Source organism: Sceloporus occidentalis, unplaced genomic scaffold, assembly GCF_023333645.1.
Source record: "Sceloporus occidentalis isolate IW3139 unplaced genomic scaffold, rSceOcc1.0.p SCAF_4, whole genome shotgun sequence".
NCBI classification, from domain to species: Eukaryota; Metazoa; Chordata; class Lepidosauria; order Squamata; family Phrynosomatidae; genus Sceloporus; species Sceloporus occidentalis.
The window spans coordinates 97,222,420-97,249,437 of NW_028316984.1; the positions used below are offsets into that span (position 1 = coordinate 97,222,420).

At 38.3% G+C, this 27,018-nt stretch overlaps 1 protein-coding gene across 1 annotated transcript in view; it reads left to right on the top strand.

Moving 5' to 3' along the window:
• KCNQ1 (potassium voltage-gated channel subfamily Q member 1) overlaps positions 1-27,018 on the top strand; it is a 427,358-nt gene that overhangs the window by 136,296 nt on the left and 264,044 nt on the right. Inside the window, exons 10-13 of the mRNA XM_089523097.1 lie at positions 1,597-1,741; positions 2,928-2,954; positions 5,209-5,274; positions 10,360-10,480. Of these exons, the coding sequence (XP_089379223.1) occupies positions 1,597-1,741; positions 2,928-2,954; positions 5,209-5,274; positions 10,360-10,480 (359 nt within the window). The remainder of the gene's footprint in view (positions 1-1,596; positions 1,742-2,927; positions 2,955-5,208; positions 5,275-10,359; positions 10,481-27,018) is intronic.

Sequence of the window (27,018 nt, forward strand, 5' to 3'; positions counted from 1 at the left end):
CTTGCCACCAAAGTGGAACAATAATCCCATTCCAGAACTTTGTATGATGCCTACCTTTGAAGAGTTAAGATCAGCTTTAAGATCAGCTTTAGCAAGTCAAAACCATATTTTGGTGGCAGGAAGGAAATGCTTGCAGGCATCTTTTTCAAATAAGTTCATATAAAACAATTCTGTTCTTTTGGACTCCTAACATTCATGTGTAAATATCTGTATTTAATAAGTGTTCTTTATATCTTTAGTTCTGCCTGTTTTAGTTCTGTCCATCACAGTGTACAATCCCCTCATCAGAATTGTTGCCAGGCTTGATGGTTTGCTTGTGAGAGACACAAGATCCTTATAGATGATGACAACTGTCATCATGCCCTGGCCCTCAAATCTAATTTTCTGCTGTACTGAGTAACAAAGTGGATAAAGTTGGAACAGTGCCATCCTGCCCAGTTCAACAACCCAAAACCTCTCTTTGTTGCCCTTTCATTGTCTCTTGGTTGTCCCTTTGGGTCTTATCCTAGGATTTGACCTGCTGCTGGTGACCATCATCAGTTTTTGGCTCTGCTTTATGTCTCCACACTACCCAAAGAAATCCTAGGATGGGAGGAGCAGTCAGCCCTAGTCAGCAAATCTGTCCTGGGTTTCTGCAACAGCTATCACAGAATCTCACAGCCAGCAAGTCCACTAGCAATTGTAGTCCAAAAAGTTTTTCAAGATCAGGATAAGACAAGAAGCTCATATAAACCAGTGTCCTGCTGAAAGTGTCATTTAAGGTTCCCTTAATATGTGTGCTTGCTTACTAGTGAAAACTTTGAAGTGATACTTCTTTTCATTACAACTCCCAGAATTTCCTAGATAACATGCTCAGTAGCCATGATGACTGGGAGATTCTGGGAGGTGCAGACCAAAAAGGTAACTTTTCCAAACTCTGAGACAAAGTCCAAGCTGGTTTAAGTCAACTTTTCATGTTTCCAGTGAGGAACTTGATTCAAAATTGTGTTTACACCATTACTCTTGAATTAAAGTTTTGACCATTGAAGTGCTTAAATATAATAATATATTGCAAATACAGTATAATTAGAATTCATTTTAGTCCTCATACCATAGGATGTCATCTGCAACTTACCACTGAAGATGAAAACTAGTATGCCGGATCTTTATCTCATGCAGATTCTACTGAAGCCAGTAGTCATTGGCATAAATAGCTGCAATCCAATGAATAGTTAACAAATACAGGTACCATGAAAATAACATTAACAAAAATTATTAAACAAATACCCTTTTTTTGGACTGCACAAGTTAAGATTCCCTTCCATCATCAAAGGAATGGAAAGGTAGGGAAAATTACAATATTGGTTTTTGTGGGTTTTTCGGGATATGTAGCCCGAAAACCCCACAAAAAAACATGGATGCTGGCCATGAAATCCTTCGACTTCAAGTTACAATATTATTTTCTTCTTCAATAAACTGTCATTCTAATTTTCTTTCTATTTTGTCAGATGTTTTCATATTTTAAGTTATCTTGTTGTGACAGGAGTAGCTTCTTATTAATGTGGTTGGTTTGTTGTTTTTTAAAAAAATGAAGATTCAAATACTTGTTCTTATTAGGTGAAAAAGAAGAAATTCAAGTCAGAAAAAGATAATGGATCAACATCTCCTGATAGAATGTTACCTGTTCCACAAATCACATTTGACCATGCTGTGGATGATAGGAAATCTGACAATTTTCACTTGGATCCCTATGATAATTCTGGTAAGAATTACAGTTAGCATTTCTATGAATTAAAGAAGACTATGATTTAACCAGACCCTATTGATATCTGTACGCTAAAGTGATACAACACCTCAGTTGGCAAGTTTTTAGTGGATGTTTTACCCTGCTGCCTATTCTTTTGAGCTCTCTTCTAAGACATTCCATTCTGTGTGTGTGTGTCTGTCTGTCTGTTTGTGTGTTTGGGTGAGTGGGTGTGTGGGTGTGAACAACCTGTTTCAAAATATTTTAGTTCTGATAACAAAAGTCTCTATGATCTGGAAATACTTCCTAGAGATAATTCTTCATATTTGAGGATTTTAGATGGTGTAAACTTCTGGATTTGTAGACTTAACACCTTGGTATATTAATCAGGAAGATAACACTTTATCTCTACCTGTTCTTTGGGGATTCTCCTCCATCCTTAGCACTTTTTAATAATCATCTTTGTTTCTGACAACTTTTTAAATAATGCTTACTTCCTCCCTATGCTTAAAACTTCCAGCATTCATTTGAAATCTGTGAAACTAAGTAGATGGAAGCTAAAATGTTTTTTGAAAAAGTCTTAAACCTATCTCTGCTTGACAGTATCCCCCTTGTTTGTTGTGCTGCTGAGTTGTTTTCTGCCCTCCTTGATCCCTCAACAGTAGCTTTCATTAATGAATTACATTCTGATTTTTTGTTCTTGTGATGCTTTTTACAACATCCTATTTAAAAACACCTAAAGAACATTTGGTGATAGAGACATCATATATGTAAAATATTTGTATTTCTTCCTGTATAACTGATACTTAGATATTCTGAAAATTCAGATCTGTTTACCTTGAGAGCCTGTTTGACAAGTGCTCCTGCAAATAAATGGTAATTTTACAAAATGTGTTGTAGGAAGCAAATATCAATGGGAAATACCACATCTGAATGCATATCAGGTAGAAAGCTCACATGCAATTCTAGGCTTCTCAATAGATGATGTAGCACAAAAGATGTTGTAACTCTCTTTCACTGCTTTCTATGCACAACTGACATTAACCTTTAACTGTGATTTTCACCATTTAAAGGGCAATGTAATCTATAAGCAGGTACTAACTCCAGATTGTAAACAAAGGGTTCCTTTTCCTTCTGACATCTATTCTCTTTTCCTCCCCTTCTCCCTGTGTTCTGTTCTCTCGAAACTCTTACAAGTATACAGGACAAAAAGGAATGTTTAAATTTTTTGGTAAGTTAAAGAAGCTCTGTTTATCTACAGCATGCAAAACTCCAAAAACTTAGCAATTGTTTGTAGTGGTTTTCATATCTTCCTCTTGGCTGTTAATTCCCTATGCTGCAGTAGTAGTGAAACAAATGAAAAGGTGCATCCTTTAACATCTGTCCATTATCACAATTAAGTTACTATGGCAGAAATGTAGGAAATCGTTATCTAAACATCTTGTTTCATTAACATGATTTATGTTTAATATTCTGCTTTATAGTTGCATTATAACACATGAATTAATCTACAGTCTTTACTCAATGCTATTTTACCCTTTGCTTATTCACTCACATTAGAAACTATATAAACAAAATAATAGTAACTTGTTCTGTGTTAAATTATTTTTATTTGATAACTGCTCAAAGTATATCGTGCATTATGCATGTTTATTTGGGAGTAGGCCCCACTGTTTTCTACAGGGCTTACTACTATTTAAATGTTTACTAGATTGCATCCTAAAAATCTCAGTTTATTCCTCTTTTCTTTAACTTATTTAGAATGTTATTCTCCTATTTTTGCTATGGCAGAATGAAAAGGGAAGAATATTAGCGCCTGGTATAGCCAAAGCTTAGCTTTTAAGTCTCATGTATGACCTGGAGAAGGTTAAGACTATGTCCGTTTTTCTCATTGAAATCAGTGGGGAAATTATTTGGTGGAAAGTCCCCTTCGTGTGCATATTTCTAAATCATTTAGTTTACTGGAACTGAGAAGTATATCTTACCTAATCAAAATTATATACCATATATTCTCAACTATAAGTCGACCTCATGTATAAGTGGAGGGCAAGTTTTGGGGCCAAAATTATGGACTTTGCTATGACCCGTGGATAAGTCGAGGGTAAAATTTAGGAGCATAAAGCAAATGATCTAAAGGATGAAGCAAAGCAAAACAGTGTAAAAGAACTTATAAAATTCCAGCAGACATAACTCTTTGTGCTTACTCTTAAGGTTGGATGGATGAGAGAGTAGAAGGGGTCAGTGCTTCACACATTATGCTCTTGCTTTTCATTGGGAGATGGTTCCTTCTTTTAAATAAGAGTTAAGATACTGTACTTACATTGACCTGTGGATAAGTCGAGTCAGTTTTTTGGGTTCAATTTTTTGACCTAAATTTCTAGACTTATACATGAGTATATACAGTACATAGAGATTCACTTTCATAAGATTCAGTACCTTATACATGGCCTTCAGTTCTATTTAGGGGGAAATGAATGGAAAAGTGAATAGTTTGTTTAATTTAGATTTACTGTAATGTACAGTTCAGGCATAAAATGAGTGGCTAATGTTATATATAGCTGGAAAGGTTTTTTAAAAAAACCAAACAAATGCACACAGTTAAATAATAAAGAATGCTTCACAAAGGCCCTCCTAGACCTTCACAGATCTTGCCATGGGTGACATCTCAAACCTTTGCATCGAGATTGACCAATTTGAAGCTGGGAATGAAGTTTAAATTTTGCCCAGAGGTGAATTGTTACACATTGTTTATATGTCGAAACCCACTCACTGCTTTTTTTAAAAAATCCATTTATGTTGGTGTTTTCCTCCCTCTTCCACAATTTGGAGAGGCTCAAATTTTTTTTATTTGGGATAATAAGCCAGAGTTTTAGAAGTGGCAACTTGGGGGACTGACCCCTCTCTCTATTATTCTCCTTATCAACTATGATGCTGTTCCTAGGGAAAGGAGGTGGATGGAAATGGCATGAGAGTAACATAAATAGACAAAACAGATCAGCATACAAAGCTTTTCCTTCCCTGATTAGCACAGAATAAAGATATCTAGGCAGTCATGAAAATATTACCTTTTGTACAGGTATGGGGGACTTCTATGTATGGATATAGTATTTACCCCCTTCCCCACTTGGCCCTCTACCATCTCCTCAAGGTAATATGAGCTATTTGATTCACTGATATGGTGAAATAAAACTGGTACAACTTTTGAGTGTTGCAGAGTATAAAAAGGAGACCCTTTGTTATCATATAGCACTGAAAAACTGTTATGTCTGATGGGTAGAGTTCAAGGATGCAGAAATCCTCTGTTGTTAGTTTAGTTTTAAGTGATATGAAAGAGAAACAGGCCATGTATTGTAGTAGCATTTATGTAATTTAAAAAAAATGATTGATGCATTTATCACTTCTCTAGTTGACTTTCTCCTTTTCTGTTTCTCTGTCCTGTGCCTTCTGTTTTGTTTGTTTTTCCCTTTTCACGTGTTGAATCTCAGTCCGACAGCATTCCTGGTCATCTTTTTCTACAGAGCAGCCGTCTCCCAGTTCTCCCCCTTCTCCAGGTAGAACTTCAATCCCTTTGAGCTATTTCTCTTAAACTCTGAACTGTTAAGGCTGGATTTTGACTCTGATGTAATTTATGGGATGTTTATTTTTTTCCCCCTGTCTCAAAGGTATTAAACAAATATGTCTTTACCCAAACATTGACCAAATTTTAATTTTAAGCCATAACAAATAAGAACAACATAATGTCAACAGTAACGTTGTAACAGAAGGATACAAACATGTTGTTATACAGTATGCAAAGGGATCTTATAGCCTCTTTGAGACTAACTGAAAGAAAGAAGTTGGTAGCATGAGCTATTCAGAAATTCAGAAAGGACATTGAGAAACTGGAGCGTGTCCAAAGGAGGGCGGCAAAAATGGTGAAGAGTCTGGAAACCATGCCCTATGAGGAACGACTTAGGGAGCTGGGGATGTTTAGCCTGGAGAAAAGAAGGTTAAGAAGTGATATGATAGTCCTGTTTAAATATTTGAAAGGATGTCATGTTGAAGAGGGAGCAAGCTTGTTTTCTGCTGCTCCAGAGAACAGGACCCGGAACAATGGATGCAAGCTACAGGAAAAGAGATTCCACCTGAACATTAGGAGGAACTTCCTGACAGTAAGGGCTGTTCGACAGTGGAATGCACTCCCTCGGAAGGTGATAGAGTCTCCTTCCTTGGAGGTCTTTAAACAGAGGCTGGATGGCCATCTGTCAGGGATGCTTTGATTTGGATTTCCTGCATGGCAGGGGGTTGGACTGGATGGCCCTAGTGGTCTCTTCCAACTCTACGATTCTATGATTCTATGATTCATAGACTTTAGCCTACTTCCTCAGATGCATGTTTGGACTGGAGAATCCAGAGACAAACTTCTATAAGCCATTTGTGTGTGAGAATGTCAGTTCAAATTCAAAACCTTGTGAGACACCATCACAGGACTCCTGAAAGTTGCTTATCCAACCTCTCTCTCTCTCTCTCTCTCTGTGTGTGTGTGTGTGTGTGGCTTATTGACTTATGGTGTCCCTATGAATTTCATAGGGTTTTATTAGGCAAGGAATACTCAACTGTGGTTTTGCCAGTTCCTTTCTCTAGAATATAGCCTACAGCATCTGGTATTCATTGGCAGTCTCCCATCCCTGCTTAACTTTAAGGTCAAATAAGATCTAGTGCCTTTAGGGTATTTAGGCACTAACCTCTGTTTAAAGACCTCAAAAGAAGGGTAGTCCACCACCCTTCAAGGCAATCTGTTCCACTATTGAACAGTGCTTACAGTAAAGAAGTACTACCTAATGTTTAGTTGGAATCTCTTTTCTTGTAATTTGAATCCATTGATGTGTTCTTGTTCAGTACACATCAGATGGACCCAGTTTCCAGTCACTGGTATATGTAGATGTTCTAAATAACAGATAACAAAAGGAAACTATTATAGTAGTCAGTGATGCACAGGTGATCAACCACAAAACTTTCATCCCATTCCTGATCCCCCCTTCCCTTCCAAAGATCTCTGCAGCACCTGAAATACAGCGCTGGAGAGCTTAGTATTGCTCTGAAGCAGGTTTCTGAGTGCACAGAGTGCTAGAGTAGAAAGAGGTGATACCCCTTCCAAGTTTTGCTGGTGTAAAAGATCTATCTGTGCAACCAGTCCCTTGGATTTTGACCAATGAAAAATCTGGATAGAAGAGACAATGATGGTACTTTCACAAGAGATAATTGTACCTGTTCCTGAAAACACTACTTCTAAATTACTGACAAATTAGTGCCAATGAGACATGTGCCTCAGAGTTTATAAGAAAAAAAGGAGGAGGCAGTAAAAATACAGTATCTATGCCAGGCACCAGAAATGGGAAACTGTAACACTCTGACTAACCATAATCTGCCACCAATGGCTGTGTTGGTTAGAGAGTTGTTAAGTCATCTGCATAAATAAATAATCAGTCAATCAATCTGGAGAACCACAGATGCCCACCCTCTGCTGTAATCCATGTAAAATAGGATTTCATAACTGAAAAAGACATTTCCATAACTTTGTATTGAAAATATGTAATTGATTTTATGGCTCCATAAATCAAACACACACACAAGCTGTCTTGTAAAATTTCAGCTTGTTCTCATTTTAGTTTTTTCCATTTTCTGATTCTGCCCATCCTTTCCCCCTTTTGCAGGGCTTTGTTTTTTTCCTTTTTACAAAGTAACAATTGCATCATTTTTGTTCCCAGCTTTTGACAAGAGAAATAAAATTGTCAGCGGGATGGAAGCCCAATAAACTATATTCTCCAGTGCTGAAAGGCATTCCTGCCTTAATGCAGGTTGTCTCCCTTTCAGCATGTTTCACTACCTCTTCCTTAAATCTTCCTATGTAGATCCTATGTACATCTAATTTCCATTTATTGATGATGACTAGAAAATAAAATAAAATTGTATTAAAGCCACACTTTGCAAGATCATGGAAATAAAAAAGTACTTTCAAGGATTTTTTTCATGTGTCATTTCCATCACTTTCCACTTCACATGAACAGTTACTAATTTTTTGCTGGGTTAGATCAAGGTTTATTCATAGTTAGAGAAGACCCACTAAAATCATGAAAAAACTGAAATCTCATTGATGCAATTCACTGATTTTTAAATTCATTCTGAGTCATTACAACATGGTGGCTCTCTTAGGGTATTTTAAGTATATCTAAATTAGGTACTATTCACAACAGGTTATCTGTTGTGGATGGTACCTAATCTAGGTATACTTAAAATACTCTGAGAGAGCCAGCATAGTGTAATAGTTTGATGATAGGACTTAGCCTCTAGGGCCCAAAACAGATGGGCCAAATAGTGACTTCCAGCTGCTTCGAGGGCGTGGTCTTTAGGACCCCCCCCCCCCCCCCAAAGAAGCTGGTAGCTCCTTCAATGCTGCTTCAGTCGCCCTGAAGCTGCCAGTAAAAGGAGCTAATTTAATCACCTCCTGCCAGTGGCCTGTTTGGGACCACTGCGGCAGCTCACTTCAGAAGCAAAGCATGCAGTTGTCATAGTCCTGGAGCAATTGCAGCTGGAGCAGCCAGAGATCACTCCTTCCAAGCTTTGGCCCTTGAGATCAGGGTTCAATCCCCATTGGGTGATCTTGGGCAAGTCACACAATCTCAGCCAAAGAAAATTCTGATAGCGTCACCTTAGGGTTGCCATAAGTTGGAAATGATTTGAAGGCGCTCAGTAGCAACAACAACAAAATACTCTTAAGGCATGAGATCCTGCCTAATTTTGGAAACTAAGCAGGAACAGCTCTAGCTAGTACTTGGAGACTGTACTGACCAGAGACTGCCCATGAATACCAGGTGTTCTAGGCTATATTTTAGAGGAAGGAACTGACAAAACCACCTTTGAGTATTCCTCATCTTAAAACAACCCTATGAAATTCATGGGCTCACCATAAGGCTATAGGCAACTTGAAGAAACATACACATGCACACAATGAAATAAGAGGTTATCATAAGCCAACAAGCAACCTGAAAGCACGTACACAGAAATGAATTAAGGGTAAAAGATGAAATTGTCAGGGGATTGAATTTACATATCACTTTGTGTACTAATAAGAGATAGGCACTTTGACAAGTAATAGGAGCAGGACAAGTAAAATGGTGGTGGGCACCTCAGGGTGGGTGGAAGGCACTGAAAGTTAGTGATCTCAGGAAAGACATCCCTTTACACACACTCCTGTGGTACACCTCTGCAAAAACGTACCTATGCTTGAGTATCAGACAATTATTCTGATGCAAAACACCCAAGAGGATTCCAGTCTTGTATCCTATAGTACATCTTATACTATTAGAGTAATAAGACCTTAAGGCAATGTATATCCAGATTGCCTTAGCCACCATTTCATTGGCATGACGTAAGACTCTGTGGCAATCATTTCCCACTCCATCCCATCCCTTTCTAGCACAGAGCTTTGATTAAGGACGGATGTGCAATGAGAAGGACACATTACTCATGAGCACTTTCTCTGGATAATTCTTACCATGAAGAATGTAATGCACTGCCAGTAGTGCATGAAGTATACAACTTCTGCTTGAATGAAAAGGGATACTTGATATCTTGTGTCCACTAATTTGAGGAATTGTACTACAGTCGTCCCTTCTGAATCGTGGGGGATCCATTCCGGACCACCCTCTGCAAGAATCTGAAAACTCTCCAATATTGTGGTCCCATGTATTTCAGTGGTTGGGTGCGTGCACGATTTTTCCCCTCCCTGCTCACCATCTGCAAAGAGCGAGGTCGCAGATCCCAGGACCTCAAAAAGGGTGGGATGACTGTATTATATTCTGTGGCTTTGGAGCAACTTCAAGGTCCTTTATGTCAACCTATGTTATTCTTCATCTAAGTCCACAACGCTAATAGGAATTAGTGGAAGATCATCTCTAGTCATGCAGTCCAAGGAATGGCTTTTCCTCTTTTCCATTGAAGTTTTGTCAAAACACCATCCATTTTCTACTTTCACACTCCTGCTTGGCTGTTGCATTCATAATCTGCTTTCCAAGCTCTATGTAAAGAGCTTGGACACCATCTCTGTGAGAAAAACACAGAGGTTATCCTTCATGGCCAAGGGGAGATTTGAACTTGGGTTTCGCACAGTTTAGTACACTGGCCATACCAAAAACACGGTACAGTATTTCAGGATAGTTGTATTAGGTGGAAATGTCTGGCATACCATCAAGATAGCATTCAATATTTTTTTTAAAAATATATATTTTTAATATGTCATTGCTCATATAAAATAATGTTTTTGAGGGTTCTTGGTTCTGCTTAATATTTTGAGTATGCTTCCATCCAAGTCCACAAAATGCTACTTTCTATATAAGAAGAGATCATTTTTATCCCTTAAGTATTATCATATCAGATTTGTTAGGGGAAAAGCAATAAATCCCATAATCTTCTGTTCTTTGCATATACCCTAATCCCATTTAACATACTTGTGGCATTATAAGCTTTTTTCTGAGTTTGCCTTTTTGTTATTTTACTCATACTTTCCATTGAGGTCTCTGAAATATCTTAGGTATTGCCCTTAAAATATATATGCAACAGAATGATTTAACCCTTACCTGCCTGTTTCTTTTCCACAGTGAAAAGGAACTCTCCATTTTTAGATGCAAACACAGGACCATTCATTAGGACTAATAGCTTTGCTGATGAACTTGACCTGGAGGGTGAAACACTGCTGACCCCAATAACACACATCTCACAGTAAGTCTTCCAAATTCTTCTACCATCAGACAAGTTTAATCAGTATGTGCTAGAACAAGCAAATCTGTAATTCAAGAAATACTTCAGTTATTGGCAAAACATGATCCCAGGTTATGGGTTATATCTAACATCTTGATAGTATTCATTTAAAAATATTCTTGAGTAAAATGAATGATCATTCTGCCTGTAGAACTAGTTTGTTTTTTAGGTAATGCCTAGCATTAAACCTGGTGTTCCACATTTCAGTGAAAGGTCTTCTTATTCATTACTGAATAACTGGATATTCTTTTCATATTTATTTTATAATGTAGATAGAGGTTGAGTCTTCCTTATCTGAATTGGGTGAGACCAGAAGTGTTTAAGATGCTCCATACACATAATGTGATATCTTAGAGATGAAACTCAAGTCTGAACGTGGGAATTCATTTATGTTTTCTTAAAAATTTTATACACAGAACCAGCAGGTAAAGCAGAATGTTTTCAATAAATTTGTGCATGAAGCAACATTTGTGCACACCGAGCCATCAGAAAGCAAAGGTGTCACTATCTCAGCCACCCATGTGGACAATTTGGGATTTTTTTTTTAATTATTTTTTTTTAGTATTAGTACTGTACTTTGGATTTCGGAATTCCAGATAAGGGGACTCAACTTGTATCCAAAAGAAGAGTGTTCAGGGGCTTTATGCCCCCTCCTGGGGGTGGGACTTGATTGGGCTGCCAAAAATGCAATAAAAATAAAATAAAAATGTTAAAAAGAAGAAGAAAAAGAAAACATCCAGAAGCAGTCAGAAGTCCATTTCAGGTTTTGTAAAATGGATGTTTTTTTAATGATGAACAATGAGTGAGACTTATAGGAGCATTACTTTTCATTTCCTTGTTTGAAAAAGAAAATGGAAGATTGCCAAATAAGGATATTCTGTTAAGTGCTGGAAGATTAGAAATAGTGAAATGGAAAACATTAGAAGGTCTTCCAGTACAAAAGTAGATAAATAGAGTGTGGTCTATAGCACTATTAGAAAATCTGACATATAAAATGATATTAGCAAAAGGAGAAATCATATAGGATAATTTTGAAGTGATCTGGAAGGCCTTTGTTACGCTGTGTGAACTCTAGATTTAAACCATTATTTAATTAAACTCCCCCCCCCCCTGAAAAAGTGTTTTTTGATTGTTATTGACAATATACATCCCATTTGTGAATCCTCTCAGCATGATTTGGAGATATGGTGATAGACAGTGAGGGTTATTAATGAAGATTATTAAGGTGGGGGGAGAGGAAATTGAGAGATACTATAAGGTAAAAGATATTTGTCATGGGAGAAAATTTTAAAAATAGGGGGGCATGCAGTGGGGCTTTGCCACCTTTTTAAAAGGTGAATTGCCATTCCACAGGTTGCCTAGGAAGGGCAATGTAATCCTTGTTTGACTAGAAAAGAAGGGATCTGGGGAGTCTAAAAAGCTCATGGGTTCCAAAGACAGTAGTGGCACATGGCCTCAAGACTGTTGACTGGTTTAGGCTGTTCTTCTGTTGAGCAACATGTTATGTTGTGATTGCATTGCTGATGTCCCTCTTAAAGTGTTCAATGGAAGAGAATAAAACAATTCCTTCTAAAGCATCAGTGGCATTGCAAATCATGTATGTCAGATGCACAGACACATACAGTTTATTTCATACAATTGTGTCTTAAGCATGATCAGTTGAAAATCCACCTCAACGTTCCGTTAAAATATCTGTGCAATATTTGATTTAAGTTTGCTACATTTTGTATGTATCCTTATCAGCATGACAGTCTATCTATATATCTATCTCTCTGCCTATCTAGCTAATACACAATCACAGAAGTGTAGATTTAGCACAGATTGCACAATTTGCAATATGATAAAAACCCATTGCCTGTTATTAATCTTTGGCTAAAGAAAGTCTTAAATTGTCATAATAAAGAAAGATTATTTATTTTCAAAGATAATCCATAGATGAATGTTTGTGATGCTCTTGTAACTTTGACTTAGAATATTCCTTTTCCCCTCTTTCCTAAATAGCTCTGTGAACCAATAGCTCTTCAGAGTTAATAAGCTAGGATGGTAGAACTCATGATACAAGTATTTTAAAGCACTTTTTTGGCAGGTCCCAAAAATATTTAACCAATCCATATAAACAAGATTAAAATATTAGATCAAAGGCAGCTTCGTTTCAGGCTGGAAAATTGGTTCATGCTCTATAAGACACATATAAGCATGGAGAATATTTTACAGCCCAGCTGTATAATACAGAAATGTTTAGTCAGAGAGGAAGGACTGTGGAATCAGTACGAATAATGTGCTGTTGAATCTTGGACTGTAGAACTGCATATAAATTAATTTGCCCCAGGGACCATGAAAATGAACACGTATATGTATATAAAAAACACCCATGCTTCCATAACCACAAAGGCATGAGTAAGGGCCACTGTGTGAATTGGAGGCATGCACTTGGCAAAATACAGCTTTCACCTGAGAGCATAAAATTACTTCTCTTTGACAAGCTACATAAATCACCTGGCAAAAATATTGGTTACCTACTGTACTATTAGGAAGCTTGCCTGGTAAGAGTCAGATTAAGGAATGTGTTTAAAATCTCTGTTTCCACTTAGTTTGGAAGGACAGAGAAGCTTTTGCAAGTGGTGCTTGTTTATTTCATCACAAGTATGGCAGGAACATCCTATGGAACCAGGAGCCGTAAACCAGCAGCAGGCTGCATCTGAATTAAAGAAAAAATACAGCTTGACATCAAAGCAGTGGAGGATAGGGAGTCTTGGAGGTGTCTCATCCACAGGGTCACCAGGAGTCGGAGTTGACTCAAGGGCAGCTAACAACAAATGATTCATTTTCCAGAAATGTGCTAATTTCCTGTTTGCAATGAGGTTTTCATCCCCCCATATATTCTTTTATACATTGGGGAATATTCTAATGATACATCTCTTTATTTTTCTGTATTCTGTCTTGGTATTATCCTTTCTTGCTCTTCCCTCTAGGGCAGGAGTGAGCAAAGTATAGCCTGTGAGTTCTTTCAGCTTTTTGACCCACCCAAATAGGGGAAATACAAAATTGTACCCCCAGAAGCCTCTATGGTGCATGTTTTGCAACTTTACATAATTTCTTCCCAATGTCTGTTTTAGGCCAAAGAGAACATGAGTGATCACTTCCATTTTCTATTTAAAAGAAAAAAAGAAAAGAAAAGAAGAAGACATTCTCAGGGTGGCACAGAGGAGCAATCCACCATGATTGGGTTAATCCCCACATGCCTTCCCTACTAGGCAGGACCCCACTTTTTCTTTCATTTACAATTGTTAGGACTCCTTCCTTCTTCTGTCAGTTTTACATTTCCTGCCCTGCCAACCTGATGTGGTTTTTCCCTTCTCTTATTCTGTTAGAGTAGTATTTAAAATGTTTAGAAAGTAAATTAGTAGGAATAAACAATGTAAAAGAAGGCTAGAGAAGAGAATACACAGGAGGTTAAACAACAACAGGCAGAGATTTTAAAAAACTCCAAAGGGTATTCCATTTCCCAGTGGCCAGACCAGCTAACCAGGGGATGTGAATAAATAAAAACCACTTCTGCCCAGATGACCTCTGCTGAGCAGATCTCTGAGGACACAAAATAAAAACAGAGTTCAGAAAGATATTCTAATCCACTAGTGAGAGTGAGGTGGAGGATTTGAAATTGACTTATGAGCATTGAAGATGGTGAACATAAACAAGGCTTTGAAGTTAAGGACATTTCTGATCTAACACAGCAGTCTAAGAGGCATGCTAATCATGAAGACCACTTCTGTTAGTTTGGTAAAACAGGAGAGGAGCTCTGTAACAACAGCAAAGTCTCCAAAAACCTCTTTGGACTGACAGACCCTTAAAATCACTACTGCTGACCATTTTAAGTTAGAGAAGAATGCTGCTGCAGAAGAGGAGTCTCCAAGGGTTGTCTTAAACCGCCATTTTGAAATTGCTGATTCCAAGCCAAGGGCTGTAGCTATGTCAATACACAGCTGCATAGTTGGAGCAGGCTTGATCCCTATGGTGTCAAAGTAAGTTGATCCTCCAAATGGGGACATGGGAGCGAAGGAGCTGCCTAAGGGGAACTGTTTAAGTTACACAGTAGTTCTCCATATTTCTAGTGATTTTATTAGTTACTTAAAGAGAATGTTTAGAGATGTACTAACTGTAAGTTATATTGAATATGAGAAGCAAAAGGGAGTTGCATTGTCATACTGAAGAGAAGTCAGGTGATATGCTACTAGAGTCAAGTGAATTAGGAGGTCTAAGATATATCTCTCTGAGAATATTTCTAGGGTGGGGGTAAATAAGATAACCACAAATATTACAACTTCTGATCTTAACAGCATGGTTAGAGGGGCTCTTAATAAAGAGGTGAATGCAGTGCTAACCAGTTGCAGCAGCGAGGCAGGGGCTGAGATTAAGGAGTTTAACAAGATTAATCTAATGAATTTGAATGTAATGAATTTTATACCATTTGATTGACAGTCACATAGAAATACATTAAAGATGATGAATTTGACAGGTCAAGGAATTCAGCAGCACAGCAAACCAGTCCTACAAGGCAAGTGTGATAGGCAGAATTTTGAAAATGTAAGGATTAAGAATGAGAATTTAATGGGTAAAAAGAGGAAAATTACTGAAGTAGACTTTACAGATTTCTTTACAGAAATAGTGGGCAGTAATAACAACTGGGATGATAACCTAGAATATGAAGATGTAGTGACAGAGGAATTTAGTTATTCTGATGGGGAGGAAAGAAAGGAAGTAAATTCAAATAGATTATTTCAGAGTGACTCATTTAGGAGTTTATTGAGGAGAGTGTTGTAGACGTTAGGATTAAATGACTGAAACAGGAGTTCTAAATAAGATGGCTCTAATGGTAAAGGCAACAGGATAGCATCAGTTCTCAAGAGACAGGTACATCTGGGGCTGAGGTGATATACCTTTATTGGAGATGTTAAAAGAGTTAATTGAAATGGAATGTGGAACTTGATTAACACCAGGAGGTTTTTAGGATATAGTCAGAAACGTTATTCCTTTGATAAGGCAGAAGTGGAGTTTCTGAAAGTCCCAATGATGGGGCAATTCCAGCTCTTGTTTATGGAGCCGTTGTCCCATGTGAAGAACATTGAGTTCTTGAGGAAGTTGCTGAGGAAAGAGTAAACAGAGCTCTGAGAAAGGCTCATGAGGCCTTGGCATTAACAGTGGTGGGGTACAGCCACGCCACAGCAACCAAATTGTGCAATGCGGCTATGTGGGAAAAAAAGGAGCACTGAAAAGTGGCTCCTTTTTGTGCCATCGCAAACTGCTGGCGACGGCACAAGTATGTCGCTGCTGCGCGGCTCCATCTGGAGGCTGTGCAGCAGGGACATCATCATTATGCACACCATCTATTCGGCACCATGCAGCAAGGATGCCCTCGTCACGTGCGAAGGGTGAGGGAAGTGTGGGCGGGTTGTCCCTCGCATGTGACGAGGACATCCTTCAGGGCCCATCTGTACCGGGCCTATAAGATCTTCAGTAGCAGCATCAATGCTTTCTTGAGCAGCTGGGTTATGGAGTGTTTGAGACAGGGCACACAATATAAACTATCTGGAGATAAAAGCAGTGTAGTTGGCTCTGCTCAATTTTGTGTTAGTAGTACATGTTTATGTTTAGGCAGATAAGATGACCATCCAAGCACATATCTGCAACCAGGGAGGTTTGTGCTCACTCACTATGTACTTGAAAGCAAAATCACACAGATTGTTTAGATGAGCTGAGAAAAATCTCAAGTTAATTTCAGCAGTGTATCTCAAGAGCAAAGTAAATGTTCATGTGGATTGCTTAAAACAGAATAGAGTGCATCCAGGAGATTGGACACTGAATTATGCAGTTTTTGAGCATTTAAACAATTGTTTGGGGCCATTTCAAATAGCCTTGTTTGCTTCTGCAAAGGATTTCAGATTAAGGCCTTTATTTTCAATCAATGGAAGCAAAGATGCAGAAGCTATTGATACACTGGTGGTTCTGTGGCCAAACAGCTGCTATTATGCTTTCCCACCTGTACAGATACTGCTCAGAGTACTTCTCAAATGGCAACAAGAGAAACCATTGGTGGTACTGATAGCACTGTATTGGCCCTTCAGGCCATGGTTTCCCTTACTAGTACAAATGCCAGTGGTGCCTCTGTGGAGGTTGCCAAAACATCCAGACCTATTAAATCAGTGATCAGTCAGTCACCCAAATCTGGATTAGTTAGACCTAGCTGCTTGAGTTTTGAAAAGAAAACTTTAGAGTTGCAGGGTTTTTCATGAAAAGTAATTGACATTATTTTGTCATCTAGAAGAAAGTCAACTCAAAATATTTATAGAAGGACATGGAAAATGTTTGAAAATGGATGTACTTCAAATAATTTGAACATGAGAGGAGTAGATGTGAAGCATATCTTGCAGCTACTACAAGAGGGCCTATCGAAGAGGTTGAGGCCAGAGTTGTGAGTGTTTCTTTGCATACACACTCTCATGTTAAGTGATTTTTAAGGGGTGCAACAATTATAACATATCCTACTGCACATTGTTTCACTACATGGGATTTAAATTTAATTTTGAACAGACTTACCAAAATTTGAGCAAGAGAGATTAATACTGATTTTTACCTAAGTACATTCCAGAAAGGGGAGTAATGAAAGCAATTTATTTGCCTACTTTCTGTCCATGTCCATAGCATCCAGTGTAATATAAATGGCATACTTTGGATATAGGAAGGGTTTATATAAAAAGATATTTACAATTTAAACACATAGGAGCTTTATTTATTTCACGTTACTGTATTTACAAATGATAGGTCAAAAAGCATCTAAGACTGTGCTTGCTAGATGGATTAAAGCATGTATTCATTTGTACTGTGATTATGACAAGTCAAGGCTATAGTCAGTTTGGCTTCATTCAATGAGGTCTGTGGCTTCCGGTATTTGCATCTGGTTGGAAAAAGCCAATGACCTTTATTAGGCATTTTAGGTTGGATAGATATACATCAGCTCACACTACTTTTGGTAGGACAGTGTTCTGGTGATAGTATCATAGAAAGTTTTAGTCCCACCCATTATTAGAGTCTTGAGTATGTTACTTCTCTGTGCCATCTCAAGAATGAGAGGTTGGCCTTAGTCATTCTGAAATGGCAGGGGGAGCAACCCACATCCACCTAGGATAAAAAAGAGAGGTGAGAATAAAAAATAAACAAATAGAAGTAGGAATTGCATTTATAGACTTAGGCCCGAGACACACCAGCCAAAAGTGGTGTGCCAGTGCTGAAACTAGGGTTCCAGAGCACTCAGCAACCACACGCTCTGGAATCCTAGTCTGTACGGGTGGCGGCATCATGGCAGCATCCTGTCCACATGGGCGCCGCCATGATGATGTCACTGCCGCACAGCATCTGTACATCACTGCACGTTCCGTACATCATGAGTGCACCTTATTGCAGCTAAGATTTTCTATTTATTTAGTTACTCTCTTTTACCTGATCATATTTATTTCTGTTGGCATACAGTTGTCACAGCTGTTACCACAACTGGGTGGTTAATGTTACTGTGAACACTAATCAGATACATTGTAAGTGTTGCTATGTCCTTACCTTGTACAAAAGAGTATGAACTAGGGAGCATCCCGTAAAATCCATAAGAATAAAAGGAAACCCATCTCAGGATGCTTTAAAAGTTGTCATTTATTGGTTTAAAATCTTACTAACCTTTTCATCCACCAAGGCCTGAAAGAACTAGGCCAAAAAATGCAGAGCACAGCTGTTCTGGCACCAATTCCTCCAGGACTGCAGCAACCGCATGGCTCCAGCCTTGATCCGGGCTGCCACCACGGTCCTGAGCTGAGCCAGCAAAAGAAGAGGATTTTGTTCTCTCCTTTTGGACCCAGTTCTTCCATGAAGACATGGCCTCGGCACTGCTTCTGGCTGCACTTGGGGTGTGCATCATCTAAACGCTAAGCCCCAAATGCGGCCGGAAGCCCCATCAAATGCCCTTCTGTTTCAGGCCCTTCTGTTTTCAGCACCTTGAGATGGATCTCCTTTTCTCTTGTGGATTTTCTTTGTGTAAGCCTCTGAGTCTGAACATTAGACATTTTGCCTTAAAAAAAATAGTTAGCTTTTTAAATAACAGCTTTTTAAAAAAAGTTGACCTTTTTGTGTTTTGTATTTCATGTGTAGTCATTTTAGATAATTAATAAAATATATGCTATTTAATATAATACCAAATGTTTATAAAATCTCACATCCAAAGAGATGTTGGGTTGGTGACAACTATAATAACATACTTTTTTTGAATATTTCATCCCTGTTGTACTCTTATATATTCATGGCAATTTGATTATTAAAGGAATCTCTTTTATTTCTGTGATGTGGAGTCAGCTCCTTGGTTTAAAGGGTTCATGCTGTCCAGAGCAAACATTTGTACTCAGCTATGTTGTGGAATCCTTATTTACATTGACTGGATGGCTCATATTGTAAATGATTCCTGCTTTTATCTTCCTGTCTTATTTCTAAAGGCCCTTGTAAAGTCTGAACAAATACAGGTTGTTGGGTTTTTTTTTTACTTTCAAGTGGTCAGATACAAGGACTGACCTGCTGTCACCACATCTGTGTTTGCATTGTAGCAAACATTTGGCAGACAACCTTATCATTGATTGCAGAGGGGATTTGAATAGTAGTTTTCAATGGAAGCATATAGCCAAATATCGGGGAAGAGAAAACAAACAAACAAAAAAGCCCTGTTTTCTTACATGTTGAGATGTTCTGTGGAGAAAGTGTGATTCTCCCTCCTTTTGCATTAAGTAATTAGAAAATTTTCACATGAAAAACAATTCTTACTGGTTTTTCAACAGTTACCGCCCCCCCCCCCCCCGCTTTTTTTTTTAACATTCACAATATAGCAAAAATGAAGGGGATAAAAACAAAACTGTCCTCCAGTGTTAGTTACAAATTAGTGTTAGACTGGCCTTATTTTTGCCCCTTGTGTCCCTTTTGGATTACATTAAACAGTAGAATTAATATGATTAATAATTTCTCCATATCCATAGAGGAGGAAAGGAGGACATCTTTAAAAACTGTCTGTTGTGTGGGTTATTTCCATTCATTAGATGTAATGAATCAGCAGAGGAGAGGCTGTATCTTTAAAAGCAGGTCAGTCTGGGAGAACTGACAAGAAATAGGAGCCCACCCTATAATCTGCCAACAGAATTGTAGTAGAATAATCAAGATACGATTGGTTTTCATGCTTTTAATTATTTATTCTAGTCACTGAAATCTATCCTGTTGTAAATACTGTTTTTGAAAAGTATGGAGCAACAACAATGAGCAGGAAGAAAGCAGTAGTTTCACAATCCAACAGAAGAGAACAGTCACTTTTTTACCTATAATTTTAAAAAAATACATCTTGTAGTGCAAACATACATTTGTATGTTGATTTTCTGCTTCCCTCAAGTAGCCAAGAGATCTGCATCTTTCCCATTGTAAATTAATATTAATATTAGGTTCCTTGTTCTCCAGGAGTTGTTATACAGCTTGACTGATGTTAAGTAATTAAAGTAGACTCCAGCTGCTTACTTATTGAGAAGCACAGGGCTCATCTAATGCAAGGACAATGAGCAGCTGCCTATGCACTGACTTACCAATGTTTATTTTGGACATCACACAGAGGGGTATGTGCAAACACTAAGGTTTGGGAAGAGCGAGGAGAAGGGACATTAAAAAAATTGCACTGAGCTCATCACTGTTGTCCTTATCATCATATTGCTGTACTCAGAAAATGTTTTTAAAAATATGTGTGTGTGTGTGTGTGTGTGTGTGTTGGGTATAATATATATATATATATATATATATAGCCTTTTATTTCAAACATTGCATATAGTACTATTGGTCATTAATACTCCAAGAAACACTTCGCTGTGACAGTTTATTTTTGGCTTGATATTTGTTTCTTAAAGATAGTGGATTTAAAGGTGACAACGGGTCATGCTCTCCCTGTCTTTTATTTCTTTCTTTTCTTTTCTTTCACTTTTCTCTGTGCTTACCTCCCTCCTCCTTCCCCTCCTCCTTCTTTGAAACTTCAGTTTTGGTCATACAATTACCCCAAATATTTTTTCCTAGCTGGGCATGATATTTAAAACAATCCAACAAATTCTAAACTTAGTCTATGCACCCCATCCCCCTCCACATGCATGGTTGTCCACATTAGACACATCCCTATGAATTTAGTTGAGTTCCTCTTTTGAAATTAATGGGGAAGCTCATGTAGGCAGGTGAGTTCTGTGGATGCCGAACTCCCATATCCCTGAGGTGAAGTGCATTACTAACTTTGGCCCGGTACATACCTCTCTGAAAGGGACGCCACAGCAGCCAAACTGCACGGTGTCCCTCCACCCCAAAAAGAACCCAAAAAATGGGTTCTTCTTGGGATGCCGCATGGATGTCACAAGTGCGCCATGGATATAAGCGACACACAGCGACATCTATACGCTGTTTGTCACTTACATCATGATGGCAACCCCCGTATGGATGGGAGGCCACCATTACGCCACTGCCATGACATCCTAGGGTTTGGGACCATTCGGTTGGTGTGCAGTCCCTAACCCTTGAATCGCCGTCTGAATGCTGCTTCTTGGCAGTATGTACCGGGCCTTACATTTGTTTTCTGCTTCAGTTGAACATGAATTATGTGATTTTAAAGGTGATCATTACTCCATAGAAGGTGAAAAAAATCAAGTTATGGGAGAGCTCAAGTGAGTAATTTGTTAGGGTTATATTGCTACATTCCTGAATACCTTAAAGAAGCTAAAATTGTTTAACCAGTCCAGATGATAAGCTTAGAAAGTCTCTTTTTTGCATCCAGTTTCTAACCCAGAATTCCTCACTGAATTTAGTGGGAATGAGAAAATCATTGCAATGAGCAGTTGCACTCCTGGCCCTAATTCCGTTGGCCTGAATTGCAATAAATGAGGAGCAGCTACTGAGCTGTCATAAAGCTCTAGTGATTTTAGCAGTTATTCTGAAACCATCTGCTCTTCATTTCAGAAATCTAAACCAAACCTGCCCATATCAAATTTGAGGCACACATTTAAATAGTAACAACGGAATGCAACAATCTTGCTGTTGTGTAAATCAGGTTTTTTTTTTAAATTAAAAACACAATTATTTCTAAAAAAAAAAATTAAGTAAGCACATTAGGACTTTTTCCCTCTCCCCAGTCCTGCTAAACCATTTTGTGAAGGGAATGAGAAGGAATTCATCTGACATTTTCCACAGCTTTCTAATGCTATCTCCTGAGACTGTAAAGTACCACCCATTTTATTTTTGAAATAATCTGAAAACACACACACACACACAGAGTTTTTAAAAACTGGTATGCACTGGCCTTCTTGAACACTTTGGAATTCTTCATAGGTTGTACATCATAGTTGGAAACAACTTATTTACTATGCTAGTAAATACACAGGTTTCTCTGTAGAGACGTGGGAGGAAGAGACCCATGTGTGCCACTGAATTTTTGTGGTCATTTTTAAAGCAGTAGTTGAAAAGGGAGAGGGGGGCTGAAGTTTGAAAAAGAGAAACAGAAATCCTGTTCTACATAATAATCCCTACCACAACTGAAAAATCATTTAGTGCATAATGGTATTTATATAGAAATAGACCTATGGTACTACACCACAGAATTTCCCTCTTCAGTTTTGTTCTTGTGGCTTTTCTCCTTCCTTATTTGATGGAGATGCCAGTCATGAATCATGTGGTGAATGCTGTAATGTCACAGCTCAAAGAGCCAATCAGATTTCACCTATGGTGACAACATCACAAGAAGAAAATCAAGCCAGTTGCATGACCTGAAGGAAGAATGGACATCTCAGACTGGAACATATTTCATTGCTATGGCAATCAGGCTGATGCACACTATCTTAACAGTGGATTAACACTTTCACATACTGGCTCAAATTGAACAAAAACCCTGGAGGGTTGATCAAATTTGTTTTGGCGGATACCTATAAATTTTCTTGGGAAACAGCAATAAATAAGAAACTGAGCACACTGGGTTTTTCCAGGGACACCATCCTGAACCTAAATTTAGATCTTGCAAAATTGACTATTAAACAAAGATTGCTAGATATTGAAGGCCAGTTGGAAACTGCTGCTTTCCCCAACTATATTGTAGCTGATAAACAAATCCGGGTCACTTCACCTGCCGCATATCTGTTCCAAATTACTTTGCCTAAATTCAGGAGAGCTTTTTCCCTGGTCCGGTTCAATGCCTTACCTACAGCAGTATTGGAAGGCAGGTTTAAAAGAGTGCCTTATAAATCCCGTCTTTGCCCATGTGACACAGGTGTAATTGAAACTATTGAGCACGTTTTTTTATATTGTCAATTTTACAAAGATATCCGTCTCCAGTTGATTGCCCCCTTGCTGGGAAAATACCCTGGTCACTCCGACGCTTTTTACATCAGCAACTTACTAAATAGCCAGGTACCCGAGGTGGTATTTAGGGTAGCTAAGTTCTGTTACATTGTATGCAAACTTTGACCCCAAATGGTAAATGGGAACTAACATAGGCAAGTCTGTAAATCTGTTAGGTTAAGACATTTAGGGAAGAACCTAGGAAGTAACGAAGTTCGACCTAGGACATGTCTGAGTTCAATGTTAGTCGACAAAAATTGGGATCATAATATTTTAGAATATGATATCCGCTGTTTACCATTTAAGTTGCCGCCTTACTTTGCTTATGCCTCAAAATCTGTGCATACTATAGACATAAAGTTTTAACGCAAGGGAACTGGGAACTAACAAAGCCAATTTTGTATAGACCGTATGATTTTAGGAGAACCCTAGGAGAGTTGGCGGTTGGCACCAGATTTGCCTTAACTATTTTTTGAAATGGTAAGAGCCCTTGCTTTTATTTATGATTTTAATGCTTGTATAATTGTGTATGATGTTAATGTTCATAATCGTGTATAGAAATCTATGAATTTCTATTGTGACTTTCCATATTTATATGCTGTGATTTTGTTGGTCAATGACCGAATAAATTTTATACATACATACACATACATACATACGCACTGTCTTGTCACACTTTGCTGAGGCACTTTCTATACCAACCCTTGCTGTTTTCTACATTCCATTGAGATAATCCATCCCAAAATCCATGGCCAGGATCCCCTTGGTGCACTAACTAGAGACATGGTCCATTATGCTAACTGTTCCACTGTTTAGAGTGTTGCACAGTGGTGGTGAGGAAAGGAACAAAAAGTCATCATTGCTACTATCAAGAGAGAAAGCTTCTGGTTATGAACCCCTCTTGTCTCTATTGCCTGGCTTTCATGTGGGTCCCCTTAGCCAAGGTATTATGATCAGGCTGTCTTGGAAAATTCTTTTTGTCAAATAAGAGGTGGTCATCTAAACCACCTTTCTGAGATCAATCATGGTTCCATTGACCCACCCAGAAGTCCAGCATTAGTGAAATAACTTGCTCAGAGCTGGTAGTCTTCATTCCTGCTTATGCTAGCTTTTACTGCCTGATTTCACAGCTGCTGGCCTTTTCCTCCTTTCCACCACATGAGTATTGTGTACAGTGGTATAGCTAATGCTAGCATAGTACAGGAATAGAATTGTGGTGTGTGTCAGCAGCGGGGATACTCCTTCACACAACCCATCCATAAAGAGTGAGTTCTGCCCTGCCTAATGGCAAAATGCTTTTATGCTATTTCTCAGATGCCTTAGGAGAATCACCAAATATCAGCACACTTTTTAGAGGGGCTGAAAGTATAAACCTAGCCCCCACCCTACTTAAGATTGCTTACAACTGGAAAGTGGACTTTTTTGGATGTCCCCCTCCCTGCTATCATAATCACTGAGATTTTGGGAATTGCAGTCCAGAAAAGTAGTTTCTTATTGCTGATGAAAGTCTGTGGAGTTGTTTGTTACCACCAGTATGCATTGGGCATTAGACAAGGGCAAAAAAAGTTACAATCTAAATTTTGAGACAGAAAAAAAAAATCACCCCAAAAGAATGAGGAGGGGGAGACAAGGTAAATGAAGCCCTGGTGGTGCAGTGGTTAAATGTCTGTACTGCAGCCACTCACTCACAAACCACAAGGTTGTGAGCTGGATTCCAGCCAGGGCTCAGGGCCGACTCAGCCTGGCATCCTTTCAAGGTCACTAAAATTAGTACCCATCTTGTTGGGGGCAGTTAGCTTACACATTGTAAACTGCTTAGGGAGTGTGTAAGTGCACTGATAAGTGGTATAGAAATGTGCTTGATATTGGTATTGCTAAATGAAGAAATATATTTCTATATGTATTTAGATTTGGTTGCAGGGTTATTTTAAGATTATTTTAAATGACTTTAAGTTGTCTGGTTTTAAGTGAGAAATTATTTAATACATTTTTAGTCTTTTAAAATTATTATTACAGCCATTCCTCTGTATCCATGGATTATACATCCACGGATTCAACTATCCATGGTTTGAAAATATATTTTTTAAATATCCCTAAAACATTTTTATCTTGTTATTTTATATAAGGGACACCATTTTACTACTTCATTATATATAATGAGACTTGAGCATCCATGGATTTTGCTCTCCATAGAGGGTCCTAGAACCAGACCCCAGTGGATAACAAGGACCCACTGTTTTGTTTTTATCATCTGAAATTGATCTTATTGTATTCCTTCCTGAGACTTTCAAATATAGGGTAGGTTATAAACATTTGAATAAATAAAATAAATACTATAGAACCAGCCTACTGGAAATAATGCCCTAACCTATATGTTCCACTACCATAATGGGTTAAGGAGAGTTTTGAAGTAAGCAAGAAAGTAGAGTCCTTTGAGGTGGAGGATGGAGGTGGAGTAGAAAAGGCTGAAGGTACAAATATATTGGTATATCATAATAGAGAGATGGTGGAGGGCAGGGGAGACCACGTAAGGCTTTGGAGGTGAGAATAATAGCTTTTGTGGGATCAGGGAGAAGACAAGATCAGAGTGTAGTGATTCAAGGAGGGTTGGCATGCAATCAGAACAGCAAGGCAGGTGAACAGTTGTGTCAGCAATAGATCTGGGAGGACCAAGAAGAGACAACAAATATTGACAGAGGAGAAGGTTGCAACCATCTAGGTGACAGATGAGCAGAATTGAAGGTACAGAGATGAATAGATGTGTTTCCGTAAAGGGAGAAGTGCCTGATGTACTCATAGGGAACTTCATTATGTAATTATTCAGTATGCCATCATCTGCAAAGATTTTCTTTAAGATCACAATTACATTATCTATTTTACAGAAGTGACATATTAGCTGAGATCCAATTAGGTGCATCTGCTAACAGAAGTGCTTCCATCAGTAATACTGGGAAGGTAGTTGTCTCCCCCTTTCCTCACAGCCTGTGCAATGCAAAACAGAGGCCTGTTACAGACAGCCAAAATAAAGCTGCTTCGAGTCACAGTGGAGGTATGGTGTTTCAATGATGCATGCATCCTAAGAGTCCAGAAGCCACACCAAAGCCACGCTCCAGTCCTTAGGGCTTTATTTTGGCTGTCTGTAACAGGCCCTAGTCAAGAAGGCTATAAGGAGGAAGGGAGGGAACGGATGCTCTGTTGCACTGATACTATAAGACCAACACAACATTAGTGTCTGACTAGTATCTGGTTTTATTTGATTTTGCTTTCATCATGCAGATGGAGAAATATACTGCAAATTGTGGGGGATATAACTATTTCCTGTAATAAACAATTGCTCTCAAAATGCAATTCTTCTTCATATAATTTTTTCCCTAGTACAAAATTATATAGTGTCCATGGAGTGGGAAAAAGCAAAGGGTTCCTAAACAATGGTTGTGAGAGCCTCTTCTCACCTGAAACCGAACTCGGTGCAATGTAACACTAGGGGGCAGTAATGTCATGCAAGAAATTTTTACCAGTTTATATTTAAGTGGATTTCATCAAATAAATGAATTATAGTAGTAGCTGGATAAAAATATACTTGTTAATCTTTATTGATTAGTGTAGACTCTTAAAGCACAGGCCAGCCAAAGTTCTGTGTTTTAGTTTAGACATACAAGCATGATAAACTCTTCCTGAGAATGGGGCATATTTAAAATGTGTACCTGTGCTGCTACAAATATGAGTACAAAAGATTTTGCTTTTTTATTTTTATTTTTTAAAAAAAACAAAAAAACCTCAAGCAGCATGAAGAGTGTTGACTTTGAGAGGATGTGCAGTTCAGGTTGATCAGGATATTTCTATTTGTATAAGTAGTATAGTAGCCCTAGAAAGGGCTTGCTTCTGTTCTTTTCATCATTTTTACCACAGTTATATTTTTTATTGTTCAGATAAGGCTGATCAGGTAATCTTGTGGCATGTAGGAAAGAATTTTAAAAATTGCTCTGCCAGCCTCCAAAATTATGTTCTAGGATGTGTGACCATAAGATTTTACCTAGACTGTAGTCCTACAATGCTTTAGTGCAAGTGTGGACAAA